Source organism: Poecilia reticulata, chromosome 2, assembly GCF_904066995.2.
Source record: "Poecilia reticulata chromosome 2, P_reticulata-male-v2, whole genome shotgun sequence".
NCBI classification, from domain to species: domain Eukaryota; kingdom Metazoa; phylum Chordata; class Actinopteri; order Cyprinodontiformes; family Poeciliidae; genus Poecilia; species Poecilia reticulata.
The window spans coordinates 1028949-1041705 of NC_088831.1; the positions used below are offsets into that span (position 1 = coordinate 1028949).

Sequence of the window (12757 nt, forward strand, 5' to 3'; positions counted from 1 at the left end):
CTGATTTATTGTCAGATGGAGATAAAACAATGGTTATGAAGTCTGTGGTTATAACTGATTTCAACTGTGTGTCATGATATGACATGATCATCATGACACACAATATTCTAATACATGTATAATATCTCATGCTAACATGAGATATTATACATCATTGATTTATCCTGTTATCATTAACTGTTTTCCAAAATCCTATGAGTTTGACTTCATTTCACATGTCCAGTGAGTGGAAACCTTAACACAGTTAAAGCTGCTGCTGCCTTACTGGTTGGACTGGTCTGTCCAGTAGAACGGTCAGTAGATGGTCAACATGAGAGGAGCTGCAATTACCACTGGAGACATTGGTGCCTTCAGGGACTGTTCCTTGGTTCCTGCTCACCTCTCATAGTCTAATCAAAGTGGTTGTCAGACGAAAGCAGCACTTTATCTCAGATCAGCTCTCCTACTTTAATCTTCATCAGTCAGAGCGTCTCCCTGCAGCACGCTCTGCTGCAGCTTTTCCTTCCGCTCCATCACTGTGACAACACGATTCAGGAGGAATGCCCATGAAGATGACATGCACAGAGCTGATATTAGATAAGGATTGCTCAGCAGTTTGTTGACTGCAGTCAGACATCTAATCATCTGCATTACACCCTCACTGATGGCCTGTCACAATTGAAGAAGCTTGCATGAAGAGCCACAGTGCCCCCTACTGACAGGCATCATTTGTTTAAGGGCTGATTTTGTGCTTTGGGTAATTTAAATCTTTTTTGAATTAATCTTTCATCCACCAACCAAAAATAAAAATGTGCTGAAAGCAGGACAAATTGATTTAGTCTGCACTGTTCATACAAAAACCACACAGAGCCGAAACAGTTCTTAAAGACAGGAAGCTATACATTATGATTTTTTTTAGGATAGAATAGAAAAGAATAGAATAGAATAGAATAGAATAGAATAGAATAGAATAGAATAGAATTTTCTGAAGAAATTTAAACAGGCCCTGTCAAAGTGTACCCGTTGGTTGGAACACATCATTCTGATGCTAAAAATTAGCATCAATGCTAAGCTTGGGTAACATGCACCAAATAAGTGGAGAATCACAAGTATATTGACTAACATGGACTTACTCCATTCAGTATGTTAATATTAGTGTATAAGCTAAAATGTTAATGTTAGCCTAAATGCTGCCATCACTAGCATGTTGTCCTACTTGCTCCATTCAGTTTGCTAAACGCAGCTAATAAATAGCAAAAATGCTTATTTTAAATAATAAAAAGAAAAGAGGTAATACAAAAATCTTTGTTGTTAAGACCCTTAGTCTGCATAAGCCCAATACAAGTCATTTTGAAAAGTATGGGGCTTTAATCTAAATATAATCTTCAAAATGTATGGAAACAACATGATCAAAGTTTAAAAAATAAATAGTAATTAATGACTAAGTCAGTTTTCACAGCTTTGTCATAGAGCCTTTAACCTTAACATAACACAAATAGGAAAACATATCACATAGTTTGAATATGAGTCACAGTGTCCACATCCGTCTAAAGTTACAGTAAGGAAAATGTTTTGTACTTTTAATGAGAAGATCATAAAAAACCTCTACAGTGTTTGTATTTTTCAGGCTGTTTGGTGATTTTACACTTCATGACTTCTCTATGCACTGAAAAGCTCAACATCAGACTTGAACTATTCCACATTTAATCCCATTGCAACCAAAAACTACAAAAATTCATTGTGATTTTACATGATTTTTACTGCATTACTGTGGAACTGGAGGAAAATTATACTCAACTTTTCATATTTTTGATGGAACAAACATGAAAATTGTACCTTCTATTGATCACTTCCATAAAATCCTAATACAATTAATGAAAGTTTTCATCTGGACAAGTTCAAGGGGTGTAAAAACTTTAGCGAGTGGTGTCACACTTTAAGGAAGAGAGGTTTCATGTTGTGGGTCTAGGAAGCGGTCCAGCATTTTCTGGATGTTCTGGAAAGCATCTCTGCCGAGGTAGTCCACCTGTCCTGCCTCCCACATTCTGCGATGCTCTGCCTCTCTTTCTTCTGCCTGATGAAATGAAACATCAAAGGTTTATCAGGTTTTTTAACAGATGATTGAAAGGACAGAATGTTTTCTGTGAAGAAAAAGCTCAATATTGGCTGACAACTATTGTGGAGGCTTATTATTTGTCCCGTTTTCTTTTCTTTAGAGCAAAAGTACGTGTTGGTTTCTGAAAAAAATATGTGAAGTAAAGAATCTTTTCAACTCAATACAATGTTTTCAGCTCATAAAAACTGAGAATCATTTAAACTGTTTCATTTCTTTCTTCAGTTTCAGTCACTAGCTCTGCTTGTCTAATTTCACTGGAGTGCAAACAATACATTGGGCTCATTATTTATCCTGATTCAGGCAGTCTGTACTTGTACTACATTATAGTAAAAACAGGTGATTTTGGATTAGTGATACAGTAAAAGATTGTTTGACAGGCTGAGTTTTGTTTCTTTATTGATTAATAAACACAATTTTGTCCCAAAAGTGATTAATTTCAATTCAGTTGACCTGAACTGAACACAACTCAACTGATTTGATCTGAACTGAATTAAACTTAATTGAACTGACTTGAACTAAACTCAGAATAATTTAATTGAATGGAACTAAACTGAATGTAATTGAACTAAATAGTACTGAACTGGGGTTGCACAGTGGTGCAGTTGGTAGAGCTGTTGCCTTGCAGCACGAAGGTTCTGGGTTCGATTCCCGGCCTGGGGTCTTTCTGCATGGAGTCTCCATGTTCTCCCTGTGCATGGTGGGTTTTCTCCGGGTTCTCCGGTTTCCTTCCACAGTCCAAAAACATGACTGTCAGGTTAATTGGCCTCTAAATTCTTCCTAGGTGTGTGTGTGTGTGGGGGTGTGCGTGCGTGTGTGTGTGTGTTGTTGTTTATCGTGTCTGTCTCTGTGTTGTCCTGCAATAGACTGGTGACCTGTCCAGGGTGACCCTACCTCATGCCTGGAATGAAAGCTGGAGAGGCAGCACCACCTCCTGACCCCACTGAGGGACAAGGCTGTTAGAAAATGGATGAATTGAATTGAATTTAAATAAACTAAATTCAACTGGATTAGATTAAATTAATTGAGTTGAGTTGAAAAGATACAAAGATAGAAAATGGACCTGTATGTCCAGTAAACAGTCTCGGGAAGACTTCATTTGTGAAAGATGTGGAAAGTAAAATATGTTTCCGTACTGGCTGAGCGTCTCCATCTGCACTGCCTCTCCTGTCCTCCGTCCCTTCAGCTCCAGGGATGTCGCTGACCTCTGCTGTCCCTGTTGATGGAGACTCTTTCTCCAGGACTGGTGATTCCTGCACTGGAGTTCTGTCTGTGTGAGGAGCCTTCAGACATTGAAGCCTTGTTACTAATCAATGCACTTAAAATCTAACAAATAAAATAGAAATTGAAATGAACTGAAAGTGACAGAAATGTGATGTAGCTCAGAGCATCATACAGATAACAGACTGAGTGTTACTGCTGGAAGTAAAGGCAGCGAAGCAGAGATCCTGAACAAGAGCCACTTGGCCTGTCTAATAAGCAGCCATCATAATTACCATGATATATTCCAAACATAAGTAGCTATGCTAATATGGCCTTTCATTCTGCTAATTAATAGTTTTATCAACAAATATTTTAATGACTACTCACAGAAAGAGCATGAAATTAAACAGAGTCAAAGGAAATGAAATGCTCTGATTTCAGCTTCTCTGTTTTCTACCAAGATCCCAGGAGGTCACATTCATGAGGACGGAGTCCCGTGTTTTCACACTCATTGGCCTTTCTATTAGGTACACCTTTTCAATTATGTGTCAATTTTAATAGTTTTGGCTATTCACATGTCAGCAACTCAAAGCAAAGAGGCATTTAGACTCTGAACAAGACTTGTTGAAGTTCAAAGTGAGAATCAGAGAAATTTAACATCTAACTCAATTAGAATTCAGTTCAGTTTATTTATAAAGCTCCAACTCAAAACTAAATATTTCAATTCAACCACACATACAACCCTAGATATCAAGCAGTACAGTAATTAATTATCTGTGAGGTTTTCAGAGCCACAGCTGTGTGTGTAAAAATGACTTGTGTTATTTTAATATTTTTAAACAGATTTGTAATAATATATCAATCAGGATTGTTGTTTGAGTGTCAAAAACAAGTTAAACAGTTTTACTTTCACAAATAAACAAATACAGCTTTTGCTGTAATGCTGCACCTGATAAATATAAAACTTATCTGTCATAAATGAAAGAAACCAGAGTTCTTGTCTGTAGTGTGTTGTTGTTTTCTCTCAAAGAACTTTAAAAACCCCAGAGAATTTTAGATTTAACCATCTGTCTTGTTAGAAAATCTCAAAAAGGTTAAATTTCACCTTTTACTGAATATATTGGAGCTTTGACAGTTAATGGGATTTTTCAATAACTGCATGATCTGAAAGCCACCAGTTCAAGATGTGTCAAAGCCAACTTTTACTCCACATATAGTGACGTTGGAAGTTGTCAAATCAGATTTAAGTTTTGATTCAGCAAACACAGATTCTTAAAGTGTTTTTCAGAATTGCTGCAGGTCAACAACACAGAGCTTTCATCTCACCTTCATTTCTTTGGTGTGAGAGTGACGATTGTTGAAGGATGGAGAAAAATGTGCGAGCAGTGAACTGGAGCTGTCCAAGTTTCCTGTAAATGGCATTTTGAGCTGTTGTTCTTGGATCTGCAGAAAAAAGAAAGCTTGTTGTAACGTCATGTTGGCATCCAAAGTCAGAGTCATGTTTCTGACTTCTCCGTCACTCTGAATGTTCACAGCATCCTCAGTGGGTAGAAACCCAGGACAACCAACGCAGTCAGAGTCTGCTGACTTTTTCTACAACCACCTCCAGTGTGGGCGTTCAGAATATTTCCTTTATGAATATGTTTTACATTCACACGACATTTAGGTGTTTTACTGGAATTTTCTACAAAGTTGTAGCTTCATTGTGAAGTGGAATGAAATATGAAATATGGCTACTAGATTCTCAGATAGTATTTTACAGCTAAACATTGAAAAGAGGATCATCTGAAACTGTTCAGGATGGAGTCCTGCTCGAGGCTCAACCTCCACCCTATCCACCAGCCTCCTCAGTGTTTCTCAGTGTTTCAGTTGTGTTTCCATTTACCTTAACCCTTTCATGCCTAGTGGTCACTACAGTGGACAGCTATCTAAAAGCCATTTTCTTGTGCTTCTTGTGGATTTCTATGTTATATGCACACAGACCACTGAAGTGGACACTAATGCATCATAAAATACACTATCAACTACTGGCCATCAGCTGCAAATGTAAGAAACTATTTTTGTTAAATCCAATATGGCCGACAGACAAAAAGCATGGCAACGACCCGGTCCCTCCTTCTACTGTAGTCGACTCTTGCAGGTAAAAAAAATATACTGTGACATCAGATAACCCCTAAAGAACAATACTACTGATGTATTTTTCAAATAACAACTTTGTATTTGGAGAAAATTACAATTGATCACCTAAAAAAAATAAAATAAAATATATATTTTTCTTTTCTTTTTTTTGACAGCGGTAGAGCTGTTGCCTTGCAGCAAGAAGGTTCTGGGTTCGATTCCCGGTCTTTCTGCATGGAGTCTCCATGTTCTCCCTGCATGGTGGGTTTTCTCCGGGTTCTCCGGTTTCCTCCCACAGTCCAAAAACATGACTGTCATGTTTGCCCCCAACCCCACTAAAGGACAAGGGTGTTAGAAAATGGATGGATGAATTTTTTCTTTAAACATTTTTTTCTATCTTTTTAGAAAGGGTTAGAATTGCTCAAACTGTAATTACAAAAAATAAAATAAAGATTGCTTAATGTGAAAACAGCAATTTTGAAGAGACTAGACATTTTTCACTGAAAGGTTTTTGTGCTAGGATGAAGTGGCTTCCCTGTTAGACTGAAATGATCATTTTTTCACATCACAAGAGTCATGTGATCAACAACCAGATGTTCAGTTGCAGTAACAGAAAAACAAAGAAGATGACAGGTCTGAAGATGCAGCATGGTTTTTTAACTTAGCGCATAATTGTGTTTCTTATTAAATGGAAACTTTGCAATTTCAAACAGAGAAAAATGAGCAAAATGCATAAAAGAAAAGAGTTGAGCAAGAAAACAGTAAACAGTTTCGGTACCGGTTGTTTGGGTCTTCTTGGAGTGGGCTGAGTGTCTGGAGTAGATGGTGCTGTGTGACTGTGATATTCTTTCCACCACAGAGACTCAAACTGCTCCATACTCTGTGAGTGGCAGCCGTCCCTCTGTGGGCTCCACGGCTTCATGGCTCCTGCAAAGTGGACTATCTTTGCCTGGGGGCCGAACCTACAGGAGGAACAGCAACATGTTCAGTACATTAGTCAGTGGGTAGCAGATTGAAGTCACACAGTTAGCCAGAAGTCATGTTTTCATATTTTCACTATCACACAAAGTTCAGGCTGCAACTAAAGAAAGAAAACATTCAATTAAGGCCAAAACCATCTACTCTACCATGGGAGTTTTATAACAGCCAAGTTCGTTGCCGACACACTCACTGCTGGAAAGCTGGGAGGTAGGTGTACACAGAGCTGGCACACAGGTTGTAGATGAATGGCAGGTGTTTACTGATGTCTTCCACACTCCAACTGCTGAAGAATGAGTTTAGGAGGCCCTGATCTCCTCCTGATAATTTATAAGAAAAAGAAATTAGTAAAATATTAATTTGTTCTTACTTGACAGATTTGTCTCTGATTGCTGTGATTTGGAGTAAAAAAAGAAGGAATCTCAGCTCATCCTGTCATCCTATCACATTAATCCCACTCCCAGCTGACAGAAACAAATCCAGGTTTTACTGCAACGCTGATAGACAGCTGGAAAATCTGATGAGACATTTAAGTGTACTTTTAAGCAATGAATGAATCATGTTACTTCCTAAGAGCTCCTTTGACTTTACATTAGCGTATTCAGTTGAGACATCAGTCCTCAAAGCAATCAGCCTTCTACTTTTTTCTTGCCTGCAGCCCAAACATGTTGTGATGCATTACCATCAAAGCTGCCGTGTTGCAGGGCGTGATCCAGCAGGCTGGTGTAGGTGATCTTGGACGGTCTGAAGACAAACACGCCAGAATTAAAGCAGTCGGGCCAGCCAGGGTCAGGAGCAGCTGACAATTCGTCCCGTTGGAACAACTCGTCCACATTGCACAGGACCTGAGAAGGAACAGTATGGAAAACTGTTTAATTTTACTCTATATTTTCATTCATAACTGAGTGAAAACTGTTGGACCACATGTGAAGCTGTCAGCTAGATTCCAGATTCTTTGGTGCTAAAAAGATTTTAAAAAACGGACGGATGGACAGATGAGATTCTCCTGCAGTTCCTTAAGGCTCTGGATCAAGGGTGGGTGATTGTGGTCTTCCAGGGCCAGTGTCCTGCAACTCTTAGATGTCTCCCTGGTCCAACACACTTGAATCCAACAGCTGAATCTCCTCCTCAGTGCAGTCAGGTTCTCCAGAGTCCTGCTAATGACCTCATTATTGGACTCAGGTGTGTTGAAGTTGAGGTTCATCTAAAAGTTGCAGGAGACCAGCCCTCCAGGCCTGGAGTTGCCCACCATCTAGAGCAACCTGCTCTAGGTGTTGTAGGGTTGTGTTGCAACTCAGCAATATTGCATGGACATCGGAGGCAGTTTCCCTTGAGTGTTTATAGCTCAAGGTTTTTATAACATTTATGGACAGAATTTATGGGCACAGCTCAGGTGTTGAGAGGATCTCTTCCTTAGAATCACGTCTGATTTTTGCATATGATGTGGCCTATTAGCTTCATCGGGTTGCGTTCTCTGAAGTGGTTCGTACTAGAGTGTGAGGCAACTGGGATGAGGACCAGTGCCTCCAAATCAAGGCCATGGTTTAGAGCCAGAGAAGGGTAGAGTACCTTCCCCGGGTCCAGGAAGGGGTCCTGCCCCAAGTGGAGAAGATTATGTATCTAAAGGTCTTGTTCATGAATGAGCGGAAAATGGAAAAAGAGATTGATGGGCAGATTGGCGCAGCATCTGTAGTGTGCAGACAATGTACTGGTCTGTTTTGGTGAAGAGAGAGTTGAGTCAAAGCTCTTGATTTACCAGTTGATCTGCTTTCCTACTTATGGTTACAAGCGATGTAGGAATGAGATGAGATCGTGGATACAAGTGGCTGAAATGAGTTTCCTCCACTGCTGTTTCTCCATGTCAAGAGGATTCAGTTGAGGCTTAGGATCCCCTCTGGGTACGTCCCACTGGGAGGAGACCCAGAACATACTGGCTGGTCTCAGGCTCTTAATCAGAAGGAGTTGGTGAAGTGACTGTGGATGCTTCAGTCGAGAACTTCAAAACAGACACAAATATTACTGACCATAGTAAAAATTGTATGTCCATGTATGACCTCAGGAACCTTGTATTTACTCAGCTTGGCCGTTAAACATGCCTGCAGCCTGCAGCAAACATTTTCACTGACTCCACAGGCCGAGAAATCACAAGAACAAAGTTCAGCTGAAGATGTCAGGGTTCATATGTTGGAGATAAGCAGTAGGTCAGGAGGTCAGAAGAGAGGCAAATGAAGACTACCAGATTGATGTGTGTTGACTCATGACCCAACTGTATTGTTCTATAAATAGGATCAATTGGAATTGGTCTTCTTGACTTGAAATCTGTTTGTATGACTAGATTAAACATACCTAATTTTCTGAAGTCATGTGATGTGAATAGGTGCTATATAAATTAACTGAATTGCATTGTGACACTTGTTCATCTATCCATCATCTCTTGCTTATCCAAGATTGGGTTATGGGTATGATCCAGGAATGATAACCTAGACTCAGAATGCTTTTATTGATATTATACGGAAGCACAACAAAATTTGTTTCAGTACAGAACAAGGAAGACCTGGTGCATGTGCTCTGCTCCCCTAAGGGCGCCGCTCTTTGTGTTCATCCCTCTACCGTGGACAGGATTCCTCCAGAAAGTCTTCCAATTTTTCATGCACCAATATTTTCACGCACCAGCGAAACACAAGGCAGACTGAACCCCCTGAAGTGGAATATTCCTACTAAACTCACCAGTGTATCAGCATCCAGGAAGACACATTTGTTGTACTGAGTCAGATTCCAGCAGTGGAGTTTAGTGAAGGTGACGCCAAGCTCAGGACGTCCCAGCATGGTCAGATGGAGTTGGTCCTCGCTGTTCTTCACATCCACAGTGATGACCTCATCAAAGACTTTCTCAAGGGTTTTTCTGCTCAAGAGGAGTTCAATTAGCCAGAAAGTAAATTGTAACTCATAACAAAATACTATTTGAATTACTTGGTCTGTCTGGTTCAAAGATATACATTTATTTTGTTCTTTAGTTCTAAAAACACAATGCGTTGCCAAACTCAGCGAGTAAACCTAGCTGCTTTGTTTCATATCCAAGGAACAAGACTAAAAAGATTCATTGCAAATGTATTTTTTCATTTCTTTAAAGGGATGATGTTATGTATTTTCAGGCACTTAGTGCCTTTTTTATAGCACAATCAAGCACAACCTTCAGTTGTTATAAAAATGATATATACATAAAATAAATTTGATGTTATAATTTAACCCCTCTGTCTTTAGGAAACTCTCGCTCTTTCCGTTATGATGGCTTCAGGAAGTCACCCTAACGTTCCTCTATTAACAATGTTTTTATTTGTAACTCGTATAATTAGCTCAGCTGATGTGCAGCTCCACCCGGTGTTTGCTAATTGCTGCTGGCTAGTCTGAAGGAGCTGAGTAGAAGAGTTGAGGGGGAGGGCTGCTGTGAGACCGAAGCTTGGAAATTTGGAAACTGCAGCTCCAAGGAGGATCTTCATCATCAAAGGTCACCGTGGCATTTTGCACAGCTGAATGGTTGTCACTGGAGATTAAAATATTTCTCAAACATGGATGAGAGAATCAAAGAAACACTTCAGTTATGTTTTTGTCACGATGCTCAGAAAAGGCAATTTTAATGTTTATATTGGAATTTTTTGTTTTGAAATTGGAAAAGTGTGGTATTTTTGTATTGAATCTAAGACGTTTGAGTTCATCTTAGACATTTACAGAATAATTATTGGAACTCAACGTCAGAAAGAAATGAGTCCCCAACCTTGACTGGTCAGAGATGTTTGGGGTCACCATGACGACTATGCGGCGAGTTGTTCCATGCCGTTGCAAACTTCTGGCCACCACTGTCGCCCCCTGGCAGTAGGAGTCTGAGGTGGCCAGGGTAACAAAGGCCTCACCAGCTGCACACAGAATGGAGACATAAGACTTAATAGTGCAAATATCTCAAGGTTTAGACATCAAATATATAAAAGAACAAAACTCTATGGATTGTTTGTTCTGAGTTTCTCTCTGTGGTTCTATTATGGACCAGCTATAGCAGGTGTGGGGCTGCAGCTCCATAATCCTGGCCTGCAGCTTGATATGGAGGCATGTAACCTTATGTCTGAGGACAGTGTTGGATTTCACTTGGTTCCCTTTGTGATTCGAACCAGAAGAAGCAGGGAGTCTGTTCTCATTTCCAATGAGCTACCCCGTCATACTGTTAATAATTCAACATCACAGAGAGACTAACACTGTTGGAGCGAAAGAACAGTGAGCAGAAAACATGCAGCAGCTTATCAAAGCATTTTTTTATTTTTATTTGTGCATCTTGAAACATGCAGAGCCCACTAGTGGGAGGATATTTGGAGAATCTGACATTAAAACCATGATGGAATCCATAGATCCCATCATTTATATGAAAAGTCGGTTCCTACCTGACATTTCTTCTTTTCAGTCAGTTCCAAATCCTGGAGGTTTACTTTTCCACAGGGAAGGTGAGGAGCAAACTACGCCTGCATGCTGCCGGTCGTCAGTGGTGACATCAGAACAATCGACAGCGAGGGTACACCAGTGCACCAGCTGGATCTGGGACACTTCCTAAATCCTCACTGTGAGCATAAATCTGCCACTGTGATGTGGAGTCACACCTCAGTCTGCTTTTAATGGTGGAGTGAATCAGGAAACAGAGGCCTTGCTGCTTCTCTCCTCTGATGTGTTTGTCCAACTGGTCATTCAACTAGCAGGAAAGGGGGCTTGGCAACAAGGGTTGTGCAACAGCACAATCTCTTACTCTACTGATAACCCACTCAGGAGAGTGTTGCTTTTCACTTTCCACATCAGCCATGTGTAAATAACCTATAACCATGAGTCTCAAACATTCACTGCCTTGCGATAGGATTTACTCCTCTTGAACCTTTTCTCGTTTTATCTCATTAAAAATCCCAATTTTGTGGGAATCTTCCTCCAGATTGCATAAAATGCAACTGACTGTTCATATCTTTTTGTCCTGGATTTTGACTAAGTCATTCTAACGCATGAATGTGCTTTGAGCTCAGCCATTCCTTTGAAGGGAATGGATCCGGATGGAACCCAAAGCCCAGCCTCAGGTCTTCTGAAACCTCAAACAGGTTTTCTTCCAGGAATGTCCTGGGTTTGGCCTTCTTCTCAAACTAAGCAGCTTCTCTGTTCCTTCTGACAAAAAGCATTTCCACAGCATGATTCTGCCTTCCTCATGGTTCACAGTGGGGGTGGTGTGTTAAGGCCATTGTCAGTTTTCTGTACACAGTTCTTCGGATACAGATCAGAATCACTTTCCACATTAGGACCATTACTTACTGACGACCCTATGTACCCTCTTTTTGCACTGTTAAGCAACAACTGAGAGTCTTCAGTCAGAGGCTTCTTCAGAACCACTGTAATACAGTCTGCTGAAGGAAATCCTTCATCATTCGCAACAACTCTTTGAAGAAACTTGGATAAAATGGGTTAAGACATTTATTTTTCTTTGTGAGTTAATATAATCATTTTTTAAATTGAATTTCCTAATTGAACAAAACCAGTTTGGTTATTGTACAGTTTAAATAGCCAACATTGTCTGCTGTGAAGATCTTTGTTACCTCTGACCTTTCTCTGAAGATATAAATGCTCTTTGACTGAATTACATGAGTATTTATAAATAGGACTTACTCTACACACCTTTAACAAACTGCAGCACACGTTTTAGCCTGATGACAGCAGTTGGTGGAAAGCCAACAGCTGGCTCAGTTTTTCAAACAGCAAAAACTCAAAGACAACTTTGTCATTTAAATCTACAGTCATGGCCAAAAGTTTTGAGAATGATTCAAATGTTAATATTTACTAAGTCTACTGCTTCAGTTTTTATAATGGCAATTTGCATAAACTCCAGAATGTTATAAAGAGTGATCAGCTTAACGGCAATTAATTGCAAAGTCAATATTTGCCTAGAAAGTGAACTTTATCCCCCAAAGCCCATTTCAACTTCTTCTTCTTCTTCTTTTTTGTTTTATGGCGGTTGGAAAACCACTTTAAGGTGCTTTACCGCCACCTTCCAGGTTGGAGTTTGGATCAGAAGCTCATATCCTTCTCATAAAACCCGTTCTTCTAAGAAAATTAAAAATACTATCAAAAACTACATCCCCTGATGATCTCTGAAACAACTCTCTAATATCTAACTTATTTTTGTTTCTACTTAAGTCTCTAAGTAGTTCCTCTCTTTCCCGTACATATTTGTTGCATTCTAAGAAAATGTACTGTTTCTAATTCTCCACAATAACTACAACAACCTGTATTATGTTTATTAATTAACTTAAGAGTATTATTTAATCCTGTGTGTCCAAACCTAATTCTAGAAAT

The 12757-nt window shown here is 39.6% G+C and overlaps 1 protein-coding gene across 3 annotated transcripts; it reads right to left on the minus strand.

Moving 5' to 3' along the window:
• Window positions 1-1527: 1527 nt before the first annotated feature.
• Window positions 1528-11126, minus strand: gyg2 (glycogenin 2). 3 transcript variants are annotated; one of them, XM_081614362.1, is made up of 10 exons: window positions 10819-11126; window positions 10164-10302; window positions 9119-9293; window positions 7074-7236; window positions 6585-6711; window positions 6192-6375; window positions 4622-4738; window positions 3156-3375; window positions 2987-3048; window positions 1528-2053 (listed from the first exon to the last, which is right to left on the minus strand). In XM_081614362.1, exons 1-10 carry the CDS (start codon window positions 10823-10825, stop codon window positions 1916-1918), a joined length of 1332 nt encoding a protein of 443 aa, XP_081470488.1. In that variant the 5' UTR covers window positions 10826-11126; the 3' UTR covers window positions 1528-1915. The 3 variants fall into 3 exon arrangements, with proteins under 3 accessions (XP_081470488.1, XP_081470489.1, XP_008428585.1); XM_081614363.1 differs by having other exon boundaries at window positions 3229-3375; window positions 10819-11125; XM_008430363.3 differs by lacking the exon at window positions 2987-3048 and having other exon boundaries at window positions 3229-3375; window positions 10819-11124.
• Between the last annotated feature and the right edge of the window lie 1631 nt (window positions 11127-12757).

Coding starts and splice junctions, on each gene's coding strand:
- gyg2 (XM_081614362.1), bottom strand. Junction 9,294..10,163: donor AACATCTCTGACCAGTCAAG/GTTGGGGACTCA, acceptor CCTCTTGAGCAG/AAAAACCCTTGAGAAAGTCT. Junction 6,712..7,073: donor GCAACACGGCAGCTTTGATG/GTAATGCATCAC, acceptor ATAAATTATCAG/GAGGAGATCAGGGCCTCCTA.